Source organism: Pteronotus mesoamericanus, unplaced genomic scaffold (genome assembly GCF_021234165.1).
Source record: "Pteronotus mesoamericanus isolate MK-2021 breed Mesoamerican mustached bat unplaced genomic scaffold, CSHL_Meso_final contig_37, whole genome shotgun sequence".
Taxonomy (NCBI): Eukaryota; Metazoa; Chordata; class Mammalia; order Chiroptera; family Mormoopidae; genus Pteronotus; species Pteronotus mesoamericanus.
The window spans coordinates 2793216-2819098 of NW_026555144.1; the positions used below are offsets into that span (position 1 = coordinate 2793216).

The 25883-nt window shown below is 39.3% G+C and overlaps 1 protein-coding gene across 1 annotated transcript; it reads left to right on the forward strand.

Moving 5' to 3' along the window:
* Positions 1–18530: 18530 nt before the first annotated feature.
* On the forward strand, positions 18531–20574 carry LOC129073219 (GTP-binding protein 4-like). Its single transcript, XM_054576911.1, is given in 2 exon segments — positions 18531–20200; positions 20202–20574. Coding segments are annotated over 2 exon segments (1902 nt in total). The 3' UTR covers positions 20434–20574.
* Positions 20575–25883: the final 5309 nt, after the last annotated feature.

Below are 25883 nucleotides of genomic sequence, written 5' to 3' on the forward strand. Positions count from 1 at the left end.
GCTGATGTTTTCTTTAGCTGTGCAGAAGCTTCTTATTTTGATGAGGTCCCACTTGTTTATTCTTTCCTTTATGTGCCTTGCTTTAGAGAAAATATCGCTGAAAATATTGTTGCATGGGATATCTGAGAGTTTCCTGCCTATATTCTCCTCTAGGACTTTTATGGTGTTGAGACTTATATTTAAGTCTTTTATCCCTCTTGAGTTTATTTTTATGTATGTTGTCTGCTGATGATCAAATTTCAATTTTTTGCATGCAGCTGTCCAGCTCTCCCAGCAGCATTTGTTGAAGAGGCTATTTTTTCTGCACTTTACGCTGCTGCTCCCTTTGTCAAATACTACTTGCCCATATATATATGGGCTTATTTCTGGGCTTTCTATTCTGTTCCACTGGTCTATGAGTCTGTTCTTGTGCCAGTACCAGGTTGTTTTGAGAATAGTGGCTTTGTAGTATAGTTTGATATCCGGTATTGTGATCCCTCCTACTTTGTGTTTCTTTCTCAAAATTGCTGTGGCTTGTCAGGGTCATTTATGGTTCCATGTAAATTTTTGAAATGTCTGTTTTATTTCTGTGAAATACATCATTGGTATTTTAATAGGGATTGCATTGAATCTATAAATTGCTTTGGGTAGCATGGACATATTGATGATGTTAATTCTTCCAATCTATGAGCACGGATTATGCTTCCATTTATTTGTGTCTTCCTTAATTTCTTCATTCAATGTTGTATAATTTTCTACATACAGGTCTTTTATCTACTTGGCTAAATTCTGAGGTACTTTATTTTTCTTGCTGCTACATCAAATGGTATTTTTTTCTGATTTCTTCTTCTCTTTCATTGCTGTTGTACAAAAATGTCTTTGATATCTGAATATTGACTTTGTATCCTGCTGTTTTGCTAAATTCACTTATTAGGTTGAGTAGTTTTTTGGTGGAGTCTACAGGGTTTTCTATATACACTATCATGTAATCTGCAAACAATGATAGTTTTACTTCCTCAATTCCAAATGGATGCCTTTTATTTCTTTCTCTTGTCTGACCGTTGTGGCTAGACTTTCAATACTATGTTGAAGAGTAGTTTTGAAAGCAGGCATCCTTTTCTTGTTCGGGATCTTAGTGGGAAAGCTTTTAGTTTTTGTCCATTGAGTATGATGTTGGCTGTAGGTTTTTCATATACGGCCTTTATTGTGTTGAGGTATGCACCCTTTATTCCCATTTTGATTAGTGTTCTTATCATAATCAGGTGCTGTACCTTATCAAATAATTTTTATGCATCTATCGAGATAATCATGTGGTTTTTGTCTTTCCTTTTGTTTTTGTGATGTATTACATTTATTGATTTCCGTATATTGAACCATCCTTGCATCCATGGGATGAATCACACTTGATCACAGTGGAGGATCTTTTCAATGTATTGCTGGATGCAGTTTGTCAATATTTTGTTAAGGATTTTAGCATCTATGTTCATCAGCGAAATCGGCCTGTAGTTTTCTTTCTTTGTAGGGTCTTTATCCGGTTTTTGGGTTTAGGGTGATGCTAGCCTCATAAAACGAGTCTGGGTGTCTTCCCTTCTCTTGGATTTTTTGGAATAGTCTGAGAAGGACAGGGGTTAGCTCTTCCTTAAAAGTTTTGTAAAACTCTCCTGGGAAACCATCCAGCCTAGGGCTTTTGTGTGCTGGGAGTTTCTTGATTACTGCTTCAATTTCCCCAGGTATTATCAGTCAGTTCAGGCTTTCTGTTTTTTCTTCATTCAGTGTTGGAAGATTGTACTTCTCTAGAAATTTGTTCATTTCATCGAGGTTTTCAAATTCCTTGGCATATAATTGTCCATAGTAGTTTCTTACAATTCTTTGTATTTCTGTGGTATCAGTTGTTATTTCTCTTCTTTCATTTCTTATATTATTTATTTGGGGTCTTTTCCTTTTTTTCTTGAAGAGTCTGCTTAAAGTCTTGTCGATTTTATTTATCTTTTCAAAGAACCAGCTCCTGGATTGGTTTATCCTTTGAGTTTTTCTTTTTGTTTCTATGTCATTCAGTTCTGCTTGATCTTGTTTATTTCTTTTTTTCTACTTGCTCTGGGATTTACATGTTGTTGTTTCTCCAGTTCTTGAAGTTGTAGGATTAGTTCATTTATTTCAAGTGTTTCTATCCTTTTTAGGTAGGCCTGTATTGCTATGAACTTCCCTCTCAGGACTGCCTTTGTTGTGTACAATAAGTTTAGGATTGTTTTATGTTCATTTTCATTTGTTTCCAGAAACTTTTGATTTCTTCTCTTTTCTCATTATTGACCCATTCGTTGTTTAATAGTATGCTATTCAGTTTCCATGAATTTGCAGGTTTTCAAGGTTTCTCCTGGAGGTTGATTTCCAGTTTCAAGCCCTTGTGGTCTGAGTAAATGCTTGCTATTATTTGAAATTTCCTCAATTTGTTGAGGCCTGCTTTGTGTCCTATCATGTGGCCTATCTTTGAAAAAGTTCCATGCGCATTTGAACACACTATGTATTTTGCTTCTTTGGGATGTAAGGTTCTATATACCTCAGTTAAGTCCGTTTGATTTAATGCATCATTCAGCTCCGCAATATCATTGTTGATGTTTTGTTTCGAAGATCTGTCCATTTTTGACAGTGGGGTGTTAAAATCCCCTACTATCAGTGTGTTGCTATCTATATCTTTTTTGTAGTCCTCCAAGATTGTCCTTATATATTTGGGTGCTATGTTGATTGTATATGTTTACAGTGTTTGTGTCTTCTTGATGGATTCTTTAAGTATTATAAACTGTCCCTCTGGGTCTGTTTCTATGGCCTTCATTTTGAAATCTATTTTTTCTAATATAAGTATTGCTACCCCTGTTTTTTCTAGCCCATTTGCTTAGATTATTTTTTTCCATCCCTTTACTTTCAATCTGTGTAGGTCCTTTGTTCTGATGTGGGTCTCTTGTAGGCAGCATATGTGTGGGTCATGTTTTCTTATCCATTCAGCTATCCTGTGTCTTTTGATTGGGTCATTTAGTCCATTTACAACTCGAGTTATTATTGATAGAAACTTATTCATTTTTCCCCTGTGTACCTGTGTTCATCTCTTTCTCACTCTTTTTCTTCATGTTCTTAAACCAGTCCCTTTTGTATATCTTGTAGTGCTGGTTTGGTGGCGATGTATACTTTTATTCTTCTTTTGTCTGGGAAACTCCTTATTTCACTTTCTCTTTTACTTGACAGCCTTGCTGGGTAGAGCAGTCTTGGTTTTAGGCCTTTGTTTTTCATTACTTGGATTATTTCTTGCCATTCTATTCTTGTTTTTAGTGTTTCTGTTGAGAAGTCAGCTGGTAGCTGTATCCCGGCTCCCTTGTATATTACTGCCTGTTTCTCCCTTGCTGCCTTTAGGATTCTCTGTTTGTCTTTGATATTTGCCATTTTAATGATGCTGTGTCTTGGAGTGGGCCTCATTGGGTTCCTCTTGAATGGGACCCTCTTTGCTTCCTGGACTTGTGTGACTTTCTCTCTCCTCCAATTAGGGAATTTTTCCATCATTATTTCTTCAAGCAGGTCCTCTAAACTTCCTCATCCTCTTTTCCTTTCCGTACCCCTATAATATGGATATTATTACGTTTCAGGTTGTCTTGCATTTCCCTAAATGCCTCTTCATTCTTTTTGAGTCTTTTTTCATTTTCTTGCTCTTTCTGGGAGCTTTTTTCTACCTTGTCCTCCAGCCTGCTGATTCGGTTCTCAGCTTTATCTAGCCTGCTTTTGATTCCTTGTACTGTGTTCTTCAATTCAGAAATTGTATTCTTTATTTCCTCCGGGCTTTTATTTCCTCTTTCGTGCTGATATAGTTTGCAGTAAATTCCTCATAATTTCCCTGTAGTTTTTGGTAATTCTCTCTGAGCTCACTGAGTTCATTCAGCTTCCTTAAAACCAGCGTTTGGAACTCAATATCTCATAGTTTACTTGGCCCTATTTCATTTTGTTCTCTTTGTGGGAATTTCTCCATTCCTTTTGAGTGGGAGGTATTTCTTTGTCTTCCCATTATTTATGAGACTCTTCTTTTTTGCTTCTACTTCTTAAATTGATCTGTCTGGATTTCCTGATTTTGTGGTGTGAACTTCTATGGTCAGAGACCTCTGTTTTTACTTTCTGGATCTGCCTCTGATGATGTCAGATGTCATCCTTGTATGACCTTAGGCAGTCTGTTCGAGACTTCCAGTGATCGACTGTTTGTGGCTGTCTCCTTCAGCTGTTAATCTAGTCACTCTGCACTCAGCAGGCTGCCTTAGACAGCTCAGGTCGGGGCACAGTCTCTCCTGGGGTCAGGGTTTTTAGGTCCTCTCTCGCTGCAACTGTATGTGGGAGTAGTCAGCACTGGGATCCCGCCAGCTACTCTTTCCGTTCTCTCCCCAAAGCCTCCATCCCCAGTCTCTTCTCAAGTGTCACCAGACCTCTCTGCACCCCTTTTCACCAGGGATATACTGTCTGTGGCTGCCATTCTGCACTCAACACAGCACACTTAGACAACACTTAGACAGCACAGGGTGAGGTGGAATCCCAGCTGGGGGCGGGGCTATTGGGACCTTTGACTCTGGTTCCACTCAGAGGAAGTGGCCTCTGCCTGAGAGATGGCTGCTGCCCTTTGGGGGATGAGTCAGCACCGAGATCCCATCGGCTACTCGTTCAGTTCTCTCCCCAAATCCTCCTTCCCCAGTCTCTCCTCAGGTGTCTCTAGCCCACTCTGCTGCTGCCTTTGCTAGAGACCAGGATAAGTGGCTGGTCTTACCCTTTAAAAAGCTCTGTGTCTCCATTTGCCTGTCTCTGGCAGAGAGCAACCCTGCTGCTTTTCGTAGCTGGCTGTTTTCTGTGTACTAGTCGGGCTGGTGCTGTAGGCTAGAGATCCCTACTTTGGTTTAGACTCTGCTCTTCTTGGGGGTGGGGGGGATCCAACTGGCCATTTCAATATCCTTCTGGTGTTGTCGCCCATGAGCGCCCAGCCTGCCTTCTTGAGTCTGTACCACACTCCTTCCCATTTAGATTGCAAAAAATCCGATTCTTCTGTCTCTGAGGTTACAATGCTCCTCTCTCACTATTGTTCAGTTGTTTGTTCCAGGTGATTTCTCCACAATTTAGTCATTATTCCAGGTTGTTCCTGGGAGGCAGTCAGTGTGACTTCCACTCACTCCTCTGCCATCTTGATATACCTGCATATCTTTATTTTCTTTATTTGTATTGAATGTATTGGGGTGCTATTGGTTAATAAAATTACATAGATTTCATGTGTACGCTTATATAATACATCATCTCTCTATTGTATTGTGTGTTCATCACTCCAAGTCAAATCTCCTTCCATCACCATTTACCCACACTTTACTCTCTTCTACCTCCCCCCAACCCCTTTTCCCTCTGGTGATTTCTCTCTATTTAATTATACACTCTTCTATGTGGTTTCAGTTGTGTGTCCAGCTGCATTTACTATTCTTCAGTTTACAAAAATAGATACGAGGAATCTTTGCAAACATATACCTTCTATACAGTAGTAAGAGAAACATTTTTCTTTTTACTAACTACTCATGGACCTATTTATCATTTTGTATATGTTTAAGGAGGAAAGGTACACAAAAGAAGTGTATCAAACATGCCATAAAGACTAGTATTTTCACCCTTCCTTTTCTTAAAAGTAAAAAATTAACTCTTTTACTTTCAGTAATTTTATTTTTATCCCCATGGCTCTGTGTTCATTTTACTCTGTTTCAGCACATGTTTTGGTCAATTAGAATTTCTCCTACTATTTTTGGTGTCTTTCTTGTGCCTGTGGTAATGCTTCTATGGATTATTTGTAAAATTTCCACTGTTGTGGAGAGTTTTTTTTTTTTTTTAATTTTCAGTATCTTTTTGGAATTTAAATAATATAAATTCTTAAAGTAGTTTCTAGGGAGAAAATCCATTTTCCTAGGAGGCTGAGTACATTCACAGTGGCATAATATGTTCATTGTACTCAAATATGCAGTCAGCCTAGTGTTGGAGAAAATAGCATGAACTGAAAACTTTGTAAGCCATTGCTAATGGCAGCTACCAAAAATCACCACTCACAGCAATTCAAGCAAAATCTACTGCTCCCATATTCACAGTTTTGTATATACAGAGCCTCATGGACAGCTTCCCTGAGTTGATTAGGAAATGGAGTATACAGGAAAGGTGGGCAGGCAGAAAAATGAAAATATGTCAGCTACCTCTAGGAGGAAAGCCATGCGTATTAGCATCTCTGGTGATTTGCCTCAATGGCTTTTATGCCAGATCTCCAAGGGTTTCTCCCAGAATTTTCTGGGGCTTGTGCCTGCATTTGAAAGGCAGACTGTTATACTGGTGTTCCTTTCACAGTACTTATTAAAACTCAACTATGAAATAAAATTGTACAATTTCAGAGTGATTTCAGCATATAACTATCCATTCAAACATTATTTCCAACAAACCCATGAAGTTGATAGGCTAAAGATAGTCCTCATTTTAGAGAGGATGAAACTTAAGTCAATTGTCCAAGATATTACACATAATAAATGACAGAACCTGAACAAGTACCCAACTTAAGTCTCCTGATTCTCGTGCTCTTTACTTCTCCCAACACGGCCCCCGTCTCAGAAATATTAAATAGTCATAAATACATTATAATTTTACAAAGAATATATTTTATTTTAAACTCTTTTTGCTGTGGAAATTGTCATTTTTCCAAAAGTGATTTTTTCTTTTTTTAATTTATAAAAAATTGTGCATTTTTGTATATTTTATTGATTATGCTATTACAGTTGTCCCATTTTTTTCTCCCCTTTTTCCCCCTGTGCACCCTACCTCCTTCCAGCATCCCCCATGGGTCATGCATATAACTTCTTTGGCTTCTCCATTTCCTATACTATTCTTAACCTCACCCTATTTTGTGACTACCAATTGTGCTTCATATTCCCTGTATCTTTTCCCCCCATTCTCTCCCTCCCCCTCCACACTGATAACCCCCCATGTAATTTCCATTTCTGTGATTCTGTTCCTGTTCTAGTTGTTTGCTCAGTTTGTTTTTGTTTTTGGATTCAGTTGTTGATAGTTGTGAGTTTGGTGTCATTCCACTGTTCATAGTTTTGATCTTCTTAGTTAGATAAGTCCCTTTACCATTTCATATAATAAGGGCTTAGTGATGATGAACTCTTTAACTTGACCTTATCTAGGAAGCACTTTATTTGCCCTTCCATTCTAAATGATAGTTTTGCTGGATATAGTAATCCAGGTTGTAGGTCATTGCTTTTCATCATTTTAAGTACTTCTTTTCAGCTCCTTCTTACCTTTGGTTTCCTTTGAGAAATTTGCTGATAGTCTTATGGGAACTCTTTGGTGGGTAACTGTCTCTTTCTTTTGCTGCTTTTAAGATTCTCCCCCTTATCTTTAATCTTGGGTAATTTAATTATGATGTGTCTTGGTGCATTCCTCCTTGAATCCAACTTCTTAGGCACTCTGAGCTTCCTGGACTTCCATGACTATTTCCTTTACCACACTGAAGAAGTTTTCTTTCATTATTTTTTCAACTAAGTTTTAAATTTCTTCCTCCTCCTCTTCTTCTGGCACCTCTATGATTCAACTCTTGATACATTTAAAGTTGTCCCAGATGTTCCTAAGTATCTCCTTGTTTTTTTGTTTTTTTTGTTTTTTAATTCTTCTTTCTTCATTCTGCTCCAGTTGAATGTTCATTTCTTCCTTTTCTTCCAACTCATTGGTTTGAGTCCCAGTTTTCTTCCCTTCACTGCTTGTTCCCTGTATATTTTTCTTTATTTCACTTTGTATAGACTTCACTTCTTCCTTTATTTTGCAGCCATACTCATTCATTTCTGTAAGCATATTGATTACTAGTGTTTTGAACTCTGCATCTGATAGGTTGGCTATCTCCTTGTCGCTTAGTTCTTTTTTCTCGAGTTTGGATCTTTTCTTTCATTTGGGCCATTTTTCTTTGTCTCAGTGCACCTGTTACATTGCGAGGGGTGGGACCTCAATGTATTCGTCAGGGCAGTGCAATGCACTTCACTTCATTGTGGTTCTGTATGTAGGGGAGGGATCAGGGAGGGAACAATGCCACTTGCTTGGCTCTCGCCCTGTGTTCAGTCAGTTCCCTTGCCTCCCACAAGTGGATTGTGCCCTTTCAGGTGCTGATTCCCAGGTGGGTGGGCTTGTGTGCATTTTAGGATCCCGTGGGCCTGTCCAGCAGATTCCCCTGTGAGACTGAGAGTTTCTCCTGCTACCACAACCGCCACAGGTCTTTACAGCCAGAGGTTTTGAGGCTTTAGTTTCCTGATCTGGATTCCTGGGTTGCACAATCTGCCTCACTCCCCAGTTGTTCAACCCTGCTTATCCTCATGTAAATGTGGGATATTGTGGTCTTCCAGCTGCCACCTTATGGCATGTTTTCACTGCACAGCTTCCCGTCTCTACCCCTCCTACCAGTCTGTATGAATGTCTCTTCTTTAGCGCCTTGGTCGTCAGAATTCCAAGCAGTTTGATTTTCTGGCAATTCTGGTTGTTTTTTGTTTTTAAATTTGTTGTTATCCTTCTTTTGGTTGTGTGAGGAAATGAAGCATATCTACCTGCACCTCCATCTTGCCTGGATCTCTTTTAATTGTTTTTTATTGTATTTTCCATAATCATTTATCCGCCCTATACCCTCTTTCACTTCCACCCACACCCCTCTCCCTCACATAATCACCACACTGTTCCCTATGTCCATGAGCCCTTTTTCTTTTTTGCTCCATCCCTCCACCACCCCACCCCCAAGCTGTCAGCCTGCTCTCTATGAGTCTGTCTCTCTTTTGCTTGTTAGTTCAGTTTGTTCATTAGATTCCACATATGAGTGAAATCACATAGTATTTGTCTTTCTCTGACTGGGTTATTTCGCTTAGCATAATGTTCTCCAGGTCTGTCCATGATGGATGCTTGGGCTACATCAAACTAAAAAGATTTTTCACAGTGAATAAAACCATCAACAAAATAAAAAAAAACAACCCACTTAATGGGAGAACATATTCACCAATGACATCTGATAAGGGGTTAATATCCAAAATTTATAAAGAATTTATAAAACTTAATGCCAATAAAACAAAGACTCGATTTAAAAAATGGGCAAAGGACTTGAATAGACACTTCTCCAAAGAGGAAATACAGATGGCCAATAGACATATGAAAAGATGCTCAACATCACTAATCATCAGAGAGATGGAAATTAAAACCACCATGAAATATCACCTCACACCTGTCACAATGGCCACCATGAATAAATCAACAACAAGTGTTGGCAAGGATGTGGAGAAAGGGGAACACTTTTTCACTGTTGGTGGGAGTGCTGGCTGGTACAACCACTATGGAAAGCAGTATGGAAATGCCTCAAAAATTAAAATTGAACTGCCTTATGACCTAGCAATTCCACTTCTGGGAATTTATCAGAAGAGACCCAGAACACTAATTCAAAAGAATATAAGCACCCTTATGTTCACTGCAGAATTACTTACAGTAGCCAAAAGTGTTTTTAATAAGTTTCCATGAGTCTGTTTGAACAGGGAAAATTTTCACTGTTAGCCAACGGCAAAGCCACTCTTCCTGGTTTAAAGATTTACTATGTGGTCAGGTGACTTCTGGCTGTCCATGAAAGAGCTACACACAAATAGAAGATTAATATGGAATTTGTATTTAAATTGAATTTTTTCACCAGGTTCTCAGAGAGCAGTGGAAAGTAAGGAAATTGAACAAGTACACCCTCTCTGCCCAGTGTAGACAAGAAGGACAAGAGTTTGATCCTGAGCAAACCTGCCTAGATGTTGTGGGTTCAAGGAAGAGTTTTCATGCTTGAATCTTCCCGTTAACCCTTCTCCTCAAAACTTTTTACTGAGAAAGCTATACAGTCAAAGACCAATTAGTAGAACAGCACACAAAGTATCACTTATTAATAAATAAGTTTGATTCAAGAAGTAGGCATATGCTTGTTAACCCCTCCCTCCCTCCCTCTTTATTTCTGTTGCAGAGTCCTCTTGTTTTAAAAATGGATTGTAAAATGCAGCTTAAGCTGCTCTCTCCCTTCTGAATCTGAGAAGCTATGGTCTTCAGAAAAAAATTGGCCTGACCTAATCATCCAGAGCAAGTGAAACCAATTACTATATATAGTTACAAATGTGTATATCACTTTTCATTGTGATGACATTGCTCACTGGTCAGATACAGCCTAAAGATTGATCTCAGACCTATAAGATTAGTAGCTCTGAGGCAGGAAGATGTAAGAAAGATGTATATCTGCCCCTGGAATTGTGGGTAAAAGTATTTGCTCTCCACCATGGACCAAGGCTGAAGCATGAGGAGAGGGTTAAAAATGTTCCCCTTCCCTAATATTAGAGAGAATACACTTGTTGTTCCACTTATGTGTATTGGGAGAAGTTGGTTTCAATGCTGGCTCCCTCTCTTGGATTGCCATGGTGATGAGAGAGTGAACAGCAAGTCACAGCAGGAAAAGAAATTTAGTCCTACCCAGAGATGCAATGCTCCAGGAGGAAGTAACAAGATTTCTCTCTGAGCAGAACCAAGCTTGCCAGGGCTTCAGTGTTACACAGGGACTAAGGAGGGGGTCTTTGAGCTGAAAGATTTATCTCAGCAGTCTTTATGCTGTTGCCAGTATGTTAGAATGAGAGGAGACCAGCCTCTAGTACTGACAGACAAGCTTACATTTTCTATCCCCCAGTCTCATGTCAAGGGACAATGAGAGCTTTTATCTTACTGCTTCCCTCAGTAAGAGAGCTTTTATCTTACTGCTTCCCTGCCTACAAACAGATGTTGCCATCAGGACCCATGCTGTACTGACTAAGGACAGAGTCATCACCCTTTCGAGCCTATGGCAGTTATGTTCAACATGAGATGAGTGACAAAATGAAGCTGGCTGTGAGTACAGGACAACAGGTAATTTCTTACCAGGGCATGCAGCTTGGCTGGGGAAATAATGTTCACCTCTCTAACTTGCCATCCAACATTTAATTTTATTCTTGGCAATTGCTGGACATGTGACTATATTTGAAAAAGGAAGCATGAGCACAAAATGGAGTAAAAATAGCCTCTTCAACAAATGGTGTTGGGAGAACTGGACTGGTACATGCAAAAAAAAAAAAAAAAGTGAAAGTACACCACCAACTTATACTATACACCAGAATAAACTCAAAATGGATAAAAAAGTTAAATATAAGTTGTGACACCATAAAAGTCCTAGAGGGAAACACAGGAAAATTTCAGATTCCCAACAGGGCAATTATTTTGCCTATATATCTCCCAGGACAAGAAAAATTAAAAACAAACAAACAAACAAATGAGACTACATCAAATTCAAATTCTTCTGTACAGCTAAAGAAACTGTCTTCAAAATGAAAATGGGACTGACCATATGAGAGAACATATTTACCAATGATACATCGAACAAGAGTTTAATTTCCAAAATATATAAAGAACTTGTATGACTCAACACCAGGAAGACAAACAATCCAATTAAAAAATGGAAATAGGACCTCAATAGACCCTTCTCCAAGGAGGACATACAGAAGGCCCATAGACATATCAAATGATGCTTAACATCACTAGGCATCAAAGAGATACAAATTAAAACCACAATGAGCTATCACCTCACACCTGTCACAATGGCCATCATTAATAAACAATGCATTGAAGAGGATGTGAATAGAAGGGAGCCCTAGTGCACCATTGGTGGGAATGCAGACTGGTGTAGCCACTGTGGAAAGCATTATGGAATTTCCTCAAAAAATTAAAAAAGAAACTGCCTTTAGACTCAGCAATTCCACTTCTGGGAATGTCCCTAAAAATCCCAAATCATCAATTCAAAAGAATGTATGCACCCCTATGTTCATATCGCTATTTACAATAGTTTAGTGCTGGAAATAGCCTAAATTTCCATCAGTGAATAAGTGGATCAAAAAACTGTGGTACACGTACACAATGGAATACTATGCAGCACAAATAAAGAAAGAACTCTTGCTTTTCGTGACAGCATGGATGAAACTGAAGAATATTATGCTAATTGAAATAAGCCAGGAGGTGAAAGACAAATACCATATAACCATACCATACTATACCATACTATATATACCATATTATATACCATACTATAAGGGGAATCTAATGAGCAAAATAGAACCAGAGACATGGAAACATGGAACAGACTGACAACAACCAGAGGGGAGGTAAGAGGGGGTAATGGTGGAAAGAAGGGGAAGGACTAGTCGAAGAACATATACAAATGGCCCATGGACAACAACAGTGTGGGGATTGACTGGGAGTGGGGGGTGGGCTGGGTGGAGGAGGGTAAAGGGAAAAATTGAGAAAATTCTAATAGATTAACAATAAACATTTTTAAAAAATAAAGAATATAATTGTCATATGATAGTTTACTGTGGATAAAACATTGGTCTCAGTAGAAGCAGGAAACTTATGAAAGTTCAGTAATGTGGCTTCCAAACCATAAGCCTAATTCTGGGTTATAGATGCTTCATGTGTAGCCAGAGCTCAGGGCCCTGGACAATTGCAAGTGTTATCTGAAAAGCACTGGACTCAATGTAAGATTCTGTGGTCCAGTCTTGACTCCTGCACTGACTTGCTGTGTAACCTTGAGCAAGTCACTTCCCTTCCCATCATCTTCAATTTCCTCATTGCAAAAATAGGAATATATCATGAGGAATATTAAGAGATTCAAATGAGAGCCTTGACACAAAGCTGCTCTGAAATGCAGAAAAAGCCTATTACCTGTGTAAAGCAAGCTTGTTAATATTCAGAAGATAGTGAAGGACAAAGATGTACAGTCCAAGGTTCTTGAAAGTATATATGGGGAAAAGCAAGGGTCTTAGCCCAGGTCTTACGCATACGTCTTCGGTAAATGTGTTGACAGTGTCTCCTTTGGTGCAAGACGATGGGCTTGGGGACACCAGGGGCCTAACAGAGCTAGATAAGGAGGTCAAGGGATGTCAAAGATGTAACTACTGAAATGATAGCATGTATCGATAATAATAATTATATATGTACTCAGATACTACACACACACACACACACACACATACGTGCATCTCACACTTATAATGTTCCAAGCATTCTGCTAAGTCATATACATATAGGATAAAAATATTATTTAATCCTTATAAATATGCTAAGTCATATACATATAGGATAAAAATATTATTTAATCCTTATAAATATGTTGTAAAATTAGTATGATTATCATCTCTAGCTTATAAATAAGGAAACTGAGGCTTAGAGACTAATTTGTTATTTTTTTCATGGTTACTTAACTAGCAAGAAGGACCAGTATTTGAACATAGGTCTAGTGTTACTCCAGAGTCTGTTCCTATAACCACCAGTCACTTAATTGATGACTATAGAATCCTCTAGGTGGATGAGCTTCCTGATCCCTTCCCTTGTGCTATAGGTCCAAGTTCAGTCTATAGCTCAGCCATTAGAGGGCGCTGCCTCTCTTGCTGTTAATGGACACCAGTTGAATTACTAGCGACTTGCAGCTGGCTCTTCTCTCCCAGATATGGAAGACTTCTCCAAGAGCCCTTGTTCTTGGGCTTTCCATCAACTCCTTTAATTCTCACTTGACTCCAGTCCCCAAGTGTTTCCAGTGATGGGAAAAGAAATGCCTTAGCATGACATTTTGTGTGCTTCTTTCATGTAGGTCACAGGACACCAGGTGAGCTCCCTACCCTTACAGGATTCTCAGGGCTTTGTTGGGAAAATGAGTAGAAGGGTGGGGGGGGATAGTATTTAAAAGCTGGGACTCCATAGGTACTATACGGGGGGGTCTCCCCTCAGCATCTCCACTTCACCTCTCTGAACCTGTTCCCTATATGCAAACATAAGGATAAAACAACACATCCTCCTTAGGGGCTGGTGAAACTCGTTTGGAATAAGTGCCGAGCTTCGTGTGTAGCATACCATGGGAGTGCTTGGCAACTAGGGCAATTCTTTGTGCTGGACCAAGACTCCGCAGAGAGAAAGAAACACCATGCTTAGACAGGTCCTATTGCACTCAGAGGCCACAGAGCTGAACAGGAGAAGTCCTCATCTACCCCTGTCCTTTGGTAGCCCTGTGATTGCAGCCCAGGTTCTATGACAGCCTGTCATTGCCCCATAGGATGTCCATAAATATCCCTCCGTTGGTGACACTTTTCAGTGGACCTCAGCTTTTCCTGGCCCAGAATTGTTCATAACCTCTGACTCACTTTCTTCCAGCCAGAACTGCAACATTTTCTCTCCTGTGTTAAAAGAGATTTAACTGTTCACTAAGCCCTATAGATTTCACCTCCTGAAAGCACTGGGCTCAGGAATGAGTATAACCTGAATCCTGTCTTGTTTTTATCATTGGTGTAACCTAGGGCAAACGCTGCCAACTCTAAAGTAATGGCTCAGTCATTTTATGCATTGTGTTACCTAGAGAAAATTCCATAACCTCACTAAACCTCAGTTTCCTCATCTATAAAATGAAGATAATACTAGTACTTAGGTCTCAGGATTTTTGTGAGAATTAAATGAGGAATACAGGTAAGTGTCTCACACTTAGAAAGTGTTACAGATGATCACCTGTATGATTTTTGGCAAGTTTTTTATAAACCCCTCAAAACCCTAGTTTCCATAACTATAGTTATCCCTCAGGGTTGTTATATTAAAGGAGTTAATCCGTGTAAGGTTCCTACCTATGAATCCAAGTCCATAGTAAGAAATTGATAATTATAAGCTAGTATAACTCTTGCCCTCCTAGCCACTATGTTGCTTAGTGTCTGGACAGGGAGAGCCCCCTCTTCCACCTCAGTGAGTGTTACCACCTCTTACCTACCTACCCCAACTGTGCCTGTGTAGTTATTCAGTGGACAGTTTCTCTTCTGTCCTCCCCAGTCCTCTGTTTTAAAAATAGTAACCCATGTTCACTGTTCTGTCCTCTCAGGGGCCTGTTGTTAGTTACTGTGTTTTTGGTTTACCCTCAGCTGGAAAGGCTTGTAGCAACCTCCATGCAACCGCACAGTCCCAAGTACAAAAATCTTGCTAACTCTTACATTTCTCATTCATCAATTGATATAATAATTGTGCTTATCTTCTAGGATTATTGTGATTATAATACATAGAGGATCATGGCTGTAATATGAATAGCAAGTGTCTAGCAAAGAGTATTGTGGCTACTACTTACTGAGCACTCACTCTATGCCAGGTTTTTTTACGTGGGTTTGTGTGCTTGCCTGGAGGTTGCCAAAAGTCTTGCCAACTGGAAGTAACCCCAAAACAGTAACCAACACCATGCCCCTGACAGTGAACTCAAGTAAAGGCAGTGAACTCAGGCCATCTAACAACCTTGTTTTGGAAGAGGATTCATAAACATTTTGCAAGAGGGGCCTGGGGTGGAAAGAGACAAACTGCCTACGAGATAACCACAAAGGCACAGTTGGGAACAGAAATGAGAGGTGGAGGTTGGTACCACTCACTGGGCCAGATAATAGGGCTTTTCTTGCCCAGAGACAGAGGAGAATAGGCAACTTTAAATGAGCATGTGTAGTGTGTGTGTATGCGATATAATAAGAGACTACAGAGGTGGTAGTTAGAGGGTTGAGAACAGAGAGCTGACCTTAAACCAAAAGGGAGTGGACCTATCAATAGAGGCAGCATGTGGCAGATATGAGACGAACCCAGGTGCTTCTGTCTCCAAAGTCCACACTCTTAATCATAATATTAATTCCTGGAACAGAGTAGGTGCTCAATAAATATTTATTTAATTAAATAATTAATATTGCTATCTGTTTGGGAAAGTATTCTCCCTCCATCTCTAGCTTGGCTCATCCTTCAAGGCCCAGTTCAAATGCAGCCTCATGCTCAACTGACATGCCCTCTCTCATTTACCATGGGGTGGGCAACAAGAGGCATCAGTACTGTGGTAGGGAAATATGGGACACCAGGATGGGCCAGCTAGGGTGGAGCCAGAGGAAGGACTCTGAGTTTTGCAGAGATATTTCTTCTGTGTTTCTGCATTGGTTTTGAAGTTGTTAGAAGACCTGGATACAGGAAATGGGCAGGATGGCAGAGGAGTGAATGGAAGTCACACTAACCTCCTCGTGGGAACCATCCTGGAATTACAACTAAATTGCAGAGAAATCACCTGGAACACAAAACTGAACAATAGTGAGGGAGAAGCATTATAACCTCAGACAGACAGAAGAATCAGCTTCAGCACAACCTGACTGGTAAGGAGTGTGGTAGAGAGTCGAGAAGGCTGTCTGGGCACCCACAGGTGGCAGCTCCAGAGGGATAATTAAGCAGCAAGTTGGATCTCCCTGAGAAGAGTAGGGTCTAAACCCCAAGCTGGGATAGCCAGCCTATAGCACCAGAAAGTACACAAATAATATCCAGCTGCGAAAAGCAGTAGGGTTGCTCTCTGCCAGAGATGGGTGGCCGGAGACACAAAGAGACATTTAAAGGGTCAATGCACATTTTTAATTTTCAGCCACTTTCCCTGGGATCCAGCAAAGGTGGGGGCAGAATGGGCTAGAGACAACTGAGGAGAGACTGAGAACGGGGGTTTTGAGGAGAGAACTGAGAGAATAGCCAGAGGGATTCTGGTGCTGAGTCATCCCCCATATGGCAGCAGCCATCTTACTCAGGCAGACCACTCCCTGAGTGGCAGCAGTCTGAGGAAAAAAATAGCTCCAACCCCAAGAGGGACTCTGCCCAGGCCCTGTGATGCCTAAGCCTACCTGTTGAGTGCAGAGTGACTAGAGAAACAACTGAAGGAGTCAGCCACAGACAGTAGATCCCTGGAAGTCTCAAACTGGCTGCCTAAGATCAGATGTCACCATCTGACATCACCAGAGGAGGATATAGAAATAAAAAACAGCAGTAAATACTAGAGGCTATGAAGATGAAGTCCACTGTGGTCTTCTCCATGATTGATGACATTTTCCTTACTACATAGCTTTTTAACATTCATTTCAGGTCCATCAAGATTGTGCATATTAAGTAACTAGATTTTAAACTATAGTTTATTTCTCTCTTTTCTTATAGTAGTCTTAATCTCTTTACAACTTTATTAATATAGATTCATTTGATATTGAGAGTGGGATTGTGGGAGGGGAGTTATTTTTGTGGATGTGGGTTTGTTTCTTGGGCCTTGTGGTTTTGTCGGGCAGCATCTGCACAACAACATACAAGCTGTGGCGGGCAGAGTGACCCTCATCAGCCACCAGGAAGGAAAGACACAACAAAGAAAAACTCAACAGCAATCAAAATGCAATGACAACCACAGAGCCAACATATATGTCATAAAAAGCATCTAAAGAGCAGGAAGTATAGGAGATCAAGGAGAGTGCACAACTGAAATCACACAGGTCTTCTACCATAGAACTATACAGCACAATAAAGAACTATAGTTTACAGAACTATAAAGTCAGGGAGTCAAAACAGATCAAATTTAAGAAGCAGAAACAGACAGGAAGACTCTCACAAATAATGGGAAAACAAAGAAGCAATGCCCAATCGAAAGGAAAGGAGGAATACCCACAGAGAGAACTAAATGAAATAGAGGAAAGTAAACTATCAGATATTGAGTTCAAAACAATGGTTTGAAGGAAGCTTAGTGAACTCAGTGAGCTCAATGAGAATTACCAAAAACTACACAAAACTATGAGGAACTTACTGCAAACTATATCAGCATGAAAAAGGACAGAGAAACCATCAATAAGAGACAAGAGGAAATGAAGAATACAATTGCTGAATTGAAGAACGCAGTAGAAAGAAGCAAAAGCAGTCCTGTTGGAGCAGAGGATTGAATCACCAGACTGGAGGATAAGGTAGAAAAAAGCTCCCAGAAAGAGCAAGAAAATGAAAAAAAGTCTCAAAAAGAATGAAGAGGCATTGTGGGAAATGCAGGACAACCTGAAACATAATAATATACATATAATAGGGATACCAGAAGGAGAAGAGGAAAAAAGGATAGAGAACCTGTTTGAAAAAGCAATGATGGAAACCTTGCCTAATTGGAGGAGAGAAAGTCACACAAGTCCAGGAGGCACAGAGGGTCTCATTCAAGAGAAATCCAATGAGGACCACTCCAAGACATATCATCATTAAAATAGCTAATATCAAAGACAAACAGAGAACCCTAAGGGCAGCAAGGGAGAAGGAGGTAGTAACATATAAGGGAGCCCCAATAAGGCTAGCAGATGACTTCTCAACAGACACACTACAAGCCAGAAGGGAATGGCAAGAGATATTCCAGTAATAAAAAGCAAAGGCCTGCAACCAACACTGCTCTACCCAGCAATGCTATCAATTAAAATGGAAAGTGAAATAAGGGATTTCACTGACAAAACGCTAAAAGAATACACCTCTACCAAACCAGCATGGAAAAATATGCTAAAGGAAATTGCTTTAAGGAAATAAAGAAAAAGAGTGAGAAAGACAGGAACACAGGTACGAAGGGGATAAAATGGCAATGAGGGACAGCAATTATGGTGCACTACAACTTCAAGAAAATCACCGTGGTGCCATTTGCCAAAGACTTTATTGACCTAACGTTATCGAAGACTCAACGAAAGACTCCAACAGTTGTTCATAAACATTACCAAATTCATCGCATTAAACATTTTTATATGAGAAAAGTCAAATTTACTCAACAAAACTACCATGACAGACTCTCACAGATTCTGACAGATTTGCCCAAATTGGATGATATCCATCCATTTTATGCTGATTTGATGAACATTCTCTATGACAAGGATCATTACAAGTTGGCTCTAGGACAAATAAATATTGCCAAAAATTTAGTGGACAATGTTGCTAAAGATTATGTGCAGCTTATGAAATATGGAGACTCTCTCTACTGCTGCAAACAGCTGAAGCGTGCCGCCTTGGGGCGAACGTGCACTATTATCAAAAGGCAGAAGCAAAGTTTGGAGTATTTGGAACAAGTGCGCCAGCACCTGTCCCGTCTGCCAACCATTGACCCAAACACGAGGACCCTACTTCTCTGTGGGTATCCAAATGTTGGCAAGTCCAGCTTCATCAATAAGGTGACAAGAGCAGATGTGGATGTGCAGCCTTACGCATTTACCACCAAGTCTTTGTTTGTTGGGCACATGGATAATAAGTATCTGCGCTGGCAGGTTGTAGATACCTCAGGGATTTTGGACCACCCTTTGGAGGATCGGAACACAATCGAAATGCAGTCCATCACAGCCGTGGCCCACCTACGCGCTGCAGTGCTGTATGTGATGGACTTGTCTGAGCAGTGTGGGCATGGGCTGCAGGTGCAACTGGAGCTCTTCCAGAATATCAAACCTCTCTTTGTCAACAAGCCTCTTATAGTCGTAGCAAACAAATGCGACATGAAGAGAATAGCTGAGCTTCCAGAAGATGTCCAGAAAATATTTATAGATTTGCAGGCTGAAGGATTTCCTGTAATAGAGACCAGCACCCTGATGGAGGAAGGGGTTATCAAAGTGAAAACAGAGGCTTGTGACAGGCTTTTGGCTCATAGAGTTGAAACCAAAATGAAAGGAAATAAAGTGAATGAGGTGCTGAACAGATTACATTTGGCTGTGCCAAACAAAAGAGATGATAAGGAGAGGCCCCCTTTCATCCCAGAAGGAGTGGTGTCACGCAGGAAGAGAATGGAAATTGGGGAGCCTCGGAGGAAGACGGAACGAGATATTGAACTGGAACTAGGAGATGATTATATTTTGGATCTTAAAAAGTACTGGGGCATAATGAACTCATCAGAAAAGTATGATAAGATACCTGAGATCTGGGAAAGCCATAACATAGCTGATTACATTGATCCTGACATCATGCAGAAATTGAAAGAGTTAGAAAAATAGGAAGCGCTAAGAACAGCAGCTGGAGAGTATGACAGTGGAACAGAAAGTGAAGACGAAGAAATGGCGGAAATCCAACAGCTGGCAAAACAAATCAGAGAAAAAAGGAAGTTGAAAATTCTGCAGTCCAAAGAGAACACCACACAGGGACCCAGAATGTCACGAACTGCTAAGAAGATTCAGCGGAAAGTCTTGGAGAATGAGATGCGCAGTCTTGGTGTTAACATGGATGATAATGACAACGCCCATTATGCAGTCCGGGCCAGAAGGTCTCAGAGTGTCACTAGGAAAAGGAAGCGGGAAGACTGTCCCACCCACGTCTATTGCCCGGAGTCGCAGTTGCTCACGAACCCCACGTGATGTGTCTAGTCTTCGGGACGTCAAGATGGTGAAGAAAGCCAAGACTATGATGAAGAGTGCTCAGAAGAAGATGGATCTGTTGGGGAGGAAAGGGGAGGCAGACAGGCACATATTTGATTTGAAGCCCAAGCACTTACTCTCTGGAAAGAGGAAAGCTGGTAAGAAGGACAGGAGATAGTGTCCTTCTCAGCTGAAGCAGTTTGGCTAGACTGTAGTTTGTTTCTTGGTTTGATATGATATAGTTTCATAAAATTGGAGTCAAAGGTCTGTAAACTCCAAATGATAGTGAAATAACTAAAGCATCTGTTCCTTTTCTCAAAACTGGTTAACTCTTCGTGGTACAGGTTGAGAAATTTTTATCACTGCATACTTTTATAAATACGTTGAGTACACTGGTTTCTGCATTTAATGGACTTCTGATTGCATCAGATTTGCAGTATTGGAAAAATTTATTGGTGTGACTATTGTTCTCTTCAGCAAGAGGGAACTTTGGTTTGGTTCCCTGCATGTGAATAGTCCTTTCTTGCAAAGAAAACCTCTCCACTTGTGGCTGTGGGCAGAAGGCTGCCAGTCTTGCTTGCAGACACAGTTTCACGCCCACACTAAATTATTTTCTGTTTTTTTTTTTTGTACAATGTTTCATTGTAATCTGTCTTCAGCTATTTTATCCAAAATAAACTCTGAAGGAAAGTAAAAAAAAAATAAAAATAAAAATAAAATAAAATGGCAATGAATAAGTACCTATCAATAATAACCTTAATAGTAAATGAATTAAATCTTCCAAACAAAAGACATAGGGTAGTTGAATGGATAAGAAAACATGACCTGCATTTGTACTACCTACAAGAGACACACCTCATAACAAAATACATACTCAGTTTGAAAATGAAGTGTAGAGCGGGGGGAAGCATTCCAACCAAATAGACAGGGGGAAAACAGCAGGGGTAGCAATACTTATTTCAGAAGAAATAGATTTTAAAACAAAGGCCATAAAAAGAGACCCAGAAGGACACTTCATAATACTCAAAGAAGATATAAATATTGTAAACATAAATGCACCCAACATAGCACCAAATATATAAGGAAAATCTTGGAGGACTTCAAAAATAATAGAGACAGCAACACACTGATAGTAGGGGATTTTAACACCCCACTGTCAAAAAATGAATAAATTATCCAAACAAAACATCAACAAGGATATTGTGGCACTGAACAACACTTTAGATCACATGGGCTTTATATATATATAGAAGCTCTCATCCCAAAGAGGGAAAATACACATCGCTTTCAAATGCACAATCTTTTTTTAAAAAGATTTTATTTATTTATTTTTTAGAGAAGGGAAGGGAGAGAGAAAGAGAGGAAGAGAAACATCAATGTGTGGTTGCATTTTGTGTGCCCTCTGCTGAGGACCTGGCCTTCGACCCAGGCATGTGCCCTACACTGGGAATCGAACTGGTAACCCTTTGGTCTGCAGGTTGGCGCTCAATCCACTGAGCCACACCAGATAGGGAAAGACATTTTCAAACATAGGCAACATGATAGGACACAAAATAAGCCTCAGCAAATTCAAGAAAATTGAAATCATAGCAAGCATTTTCTCAGACCACAAGGACTTGAAACTAGAAACCAACCTCAAGGAAAAAACTCAAAAACATTCAAACTCATGGAGACTGCTCATGGAATCTCATGCTATTAAACAATGAATGGGTCAATAATGAGATCAAAGGAGAAATCTAAAAGTTTAGAAAACAAATAAAATGAACACACAACAGTCCAAAACCTATGAGACACAGCAACGGCAGTCCTGAGAGGGAAGTTCCTAGCAAGACAGTTCTATCTAAAAAAGATAGAAACATTTCAACCAGACAACCTAACCCTACATCTTCAAGAAATGGGGAAACAACAAACAAAGCCCAGAGCAAGTAAAAGGAAGGAGATAATCCAGATAAGAGTAGAATTAAAAGACATAGAGAATAAAGGAACAATTCAAAGGACCAATAGATACAGGAGCTGCTTCTTTTAAAGATTTTATTTATTTATTTTTACAGAGGGGAAGGGATGGAGGAAGAGAGAGAGAGAAACATCAATGTGTGGTTGTCTCTTGTGTGCCCCTTGCTGTGAACCTGGCCTGCAACCCAGGCATGTGCCCTACACTGGGAATCAAACCAGTGTTCCTTTGGTTTCCAGGCCAGTGCTCACTCTATCCACTGAGCTACACCAGCTAGGCCTATCTTTTTCTAAAACAACAAAAAAAAAAAAAAAAAAGAAAGAAAGAAAGAAAGAAAAAAATATAAACAAAACTGACAAGGCTTTAAGCAGATTCATCAAGAAAAAAAGAACACCTAATTTAATATAATTAAAATGAAAGTGGAGAAATTACAACTGATACCACAGAAATACAAAGAATTTGAAGAAATTACTATGAAGACTTATATGCCAAGAAATTTGAAAACTTCGATGAAATGAACAAATATCTAGAAAAATATAATCTTCCAAAACTGAATGAAGAAGAAGCAAAAAGCCTGAACAGACCAATAACAGCAGGTGAAATCAAAGCAGTAATGAAAAACTCCTGGCACACAAAAGCTCTGCACCGGATGGTTTCACAGGAGAATTTTAAAAACATTTAATAACGAGCTAACCCCTGTTTTTCTCAGACTATTCCAAAAAATCCAAGAAGAGGGAAGAATCCCAAACTCTTTTTATGAGACCAGCATCATCCTAATCCCAAAACCAGATAAAGACACAATAAAGAAAGAAAACTACAGGCCAATATCGCTGATAAACATAGATGCTGAAATCCTCAACAAAATACTAGCAAATTGCATCCTACAATACACTAAAAACATCATATACCATGATAAAGTGGATTTCAATCCAGGGATGCAAGGATTGTACAATATTTGCAAATCAATAAACGTAATGCATCACATAAATGCCAGAAGGGAGTGGCAAGAAATATTTCAAGTCATGGAAAGCAAAGGCCTGCAACCAAGACTGCTCTACCCAGCAACGCTCTCAGTGAAAATGAAAGGTGAAATAAGTAGTTTCCCAGACAAAATAAGGCTAAAGGAATACATCTCCACCAAACCAGCATTGCAAAATGTGCTAAAGGGACTGCTTTAAGATGAAGAGAGTCTATGAATACCCAGTTTATTTCACACTCCTCAATACTTGATATTATCAATATTTTTAATACTTGTTAATCTGATTGTGACAGTGATGTGCTCTTTTAATTATTACTTTATTATTTGTTGAAACTAAACCTGTTTTTGTATATTTCTTGCCTATTTCTATTATTTTTGAAAAGCTTTAAATGACTTTTTGGTATTCTTTATCCATTTTTTTGTTTAAAGGTTCATAGAATATTTTCCCAAAAATAAAGATATATTAACACTTTTTTAGATGTGTTGCAAATACTTTCCCATTCTATAACTTGTCTTTTAACTTTATATATATATATATATATAAAAAATATAGTCTTATATGTTTAATATAGTCATATTTTCAATGTTTTACTTTATAGCAGCTGGGCTTGAATATTTTACTTCAGGGTAAGAAAAATATTAGTTTGTGTTTTCTCCTAAAACTCCTTAGATTTTACATATTGATTTTTAACTCACCTGAATATTTCTTGTATAATGTGTGAAATAGTGCTCTATATTTGTTTTATTTCATGTAATAGTGGTCCATGCACCTTATTTGTTGAATAAGCCTTCTTTTACCCATTGATTTCAAATATCAATTTAATCATAGATTACATTTTTAGACATATATATATTTATTTTTAGAATGCTCATTTTATTTCATTGATCTACTTGATTATTTCTGTGCTGATGTCATGTTGGTTTAATTGCTGAGATTTTATAATGGATTTAATTTTTTAAATATTTTATAATGAATCTTGACATTAAAAAAGTAAAAACATAAAATCAATTTGTGTTTTTAAAAAAAGAAAGAAGGAAGAAACTCCCACCTTTTGTGACAACATGGATGGGTCTCGAGAGCATTATGCTAAGTGAAATAAGCCAGGTGGTGAAAGGCTAATACGATATGATCTCACCTGTTATTGGAACCTAATCAACAAAACAAACAAGTGAGCAAAATGGAGCCAGAGACATTGAAGTAAAGAACAGACTGACAGTGACCAGTGAGTAGGCTAGAGGTGGGTAAAGGAGGAAAGAAAGGGATGGTTCATCAAGGAACATGAAAGGACCCATGGGCAAAGCCAAAGGGGATAGGATTGAGGGTGGGAGGTAGGTGCAGGTGTGGTGGGGGAAAGTGGAGGTGGGAAAATGGAGACAACTGTACTTGAATATGCAAAAAAATAAATATATTATGAAATGAAAAAAATAAAAGAACTGGATACACCCAGCACAAAGTAACTCACACTGAGCTCCCATTAGTCAGAACAGTGAATTCCAATTACTTAGCAACGACATGTTCAGAGGAGGGCTGGAGTAATTTTTGAGCTATGAAATGTTGAGAGCTTAGGACCTAAAATAAGGATTTTAAACAGAACACTGAATATATTAAAATACCAATTCTCATTAGATTTTGAATCAATCTCATTTTCGCCCTTATGACAGTGTTTTCCAAATAGTGTTCTCTACAGTCTAGGCATCAGTTCAGTGCATCGCAGAAGGGGATAGAGAGACGTAGTACACATGAGAGGAGACCATGGTGGGAATTCTGTGCCCCCCATTGTGGCTTCCACCAAGACATCCCCAGCTCTATTTAGTTTCTATATTGGGCTTCTGCACTCAATGCAAAAGAAGGGTGATGCTGCTAAAGCACAAAAAATGTTTTGAAACCTCTGTCCCAAGAAGCTGCATTTGGCCTCTGTTTTGTTGTTTCTTTTTTAATGAGGGACAAACACTGCAAAGATGCTTTGACTAGTAAACCATCAAGTGCCAGAGAGATCAGGTGGAAGTGACTGATAAATCAGTCATTTATTGAGTAAACTTATCAAGTCATTAGCTGACTTGAGCCTATAAGCTCATTTCTGTTATAAAATTAATTTTAAAAAACCCTACTACAACTATGATTACTATGACTATGACCACTTATTGAGTGTTTCACTTAGTGCCAGGGACTATGCTAAGTACTTTACATTGAATTCCCACACCAACATTGGGAGGAAGTATCATTATTTTCCCCATTTTACAGATGAGACTGGGTCTCAGAGTGGATAAGAAACTTGTTCAAGGTCATATAGCTCACACATGGTAGATTCCACTTTACTTACAAGCACAAACAGAATAAACTGAAGAGATTGTAATGGTATAAGTTCAACTGCCTCATAGTATTAAGGAACAAGGTTAAATTTAGACCAATAGATGGCATCAGCATGTGAATTTGGTTGATTGCTCAAGGCTGAGTCCAATTCAGGGAAGTCCCAGCAGGGCTCAGAACTAAAGCAACCTGTCACAAATTGATCAAAGGGGTCAAGAAAGATGGCCAGCATTTTGTTCTTGAAACAGACGGTGTTACTTTGTCTTGTTTGTAGCTAAGCAAAGATATGGGAAGCCAGCAAGTTTGGGGTGGTGGTGCAGGGACAGAGGCAGTTCTACCAAGAACTGCTTTAAGAAGACCTGAAAATCTTTTTTTCTTCAACATTTCCTG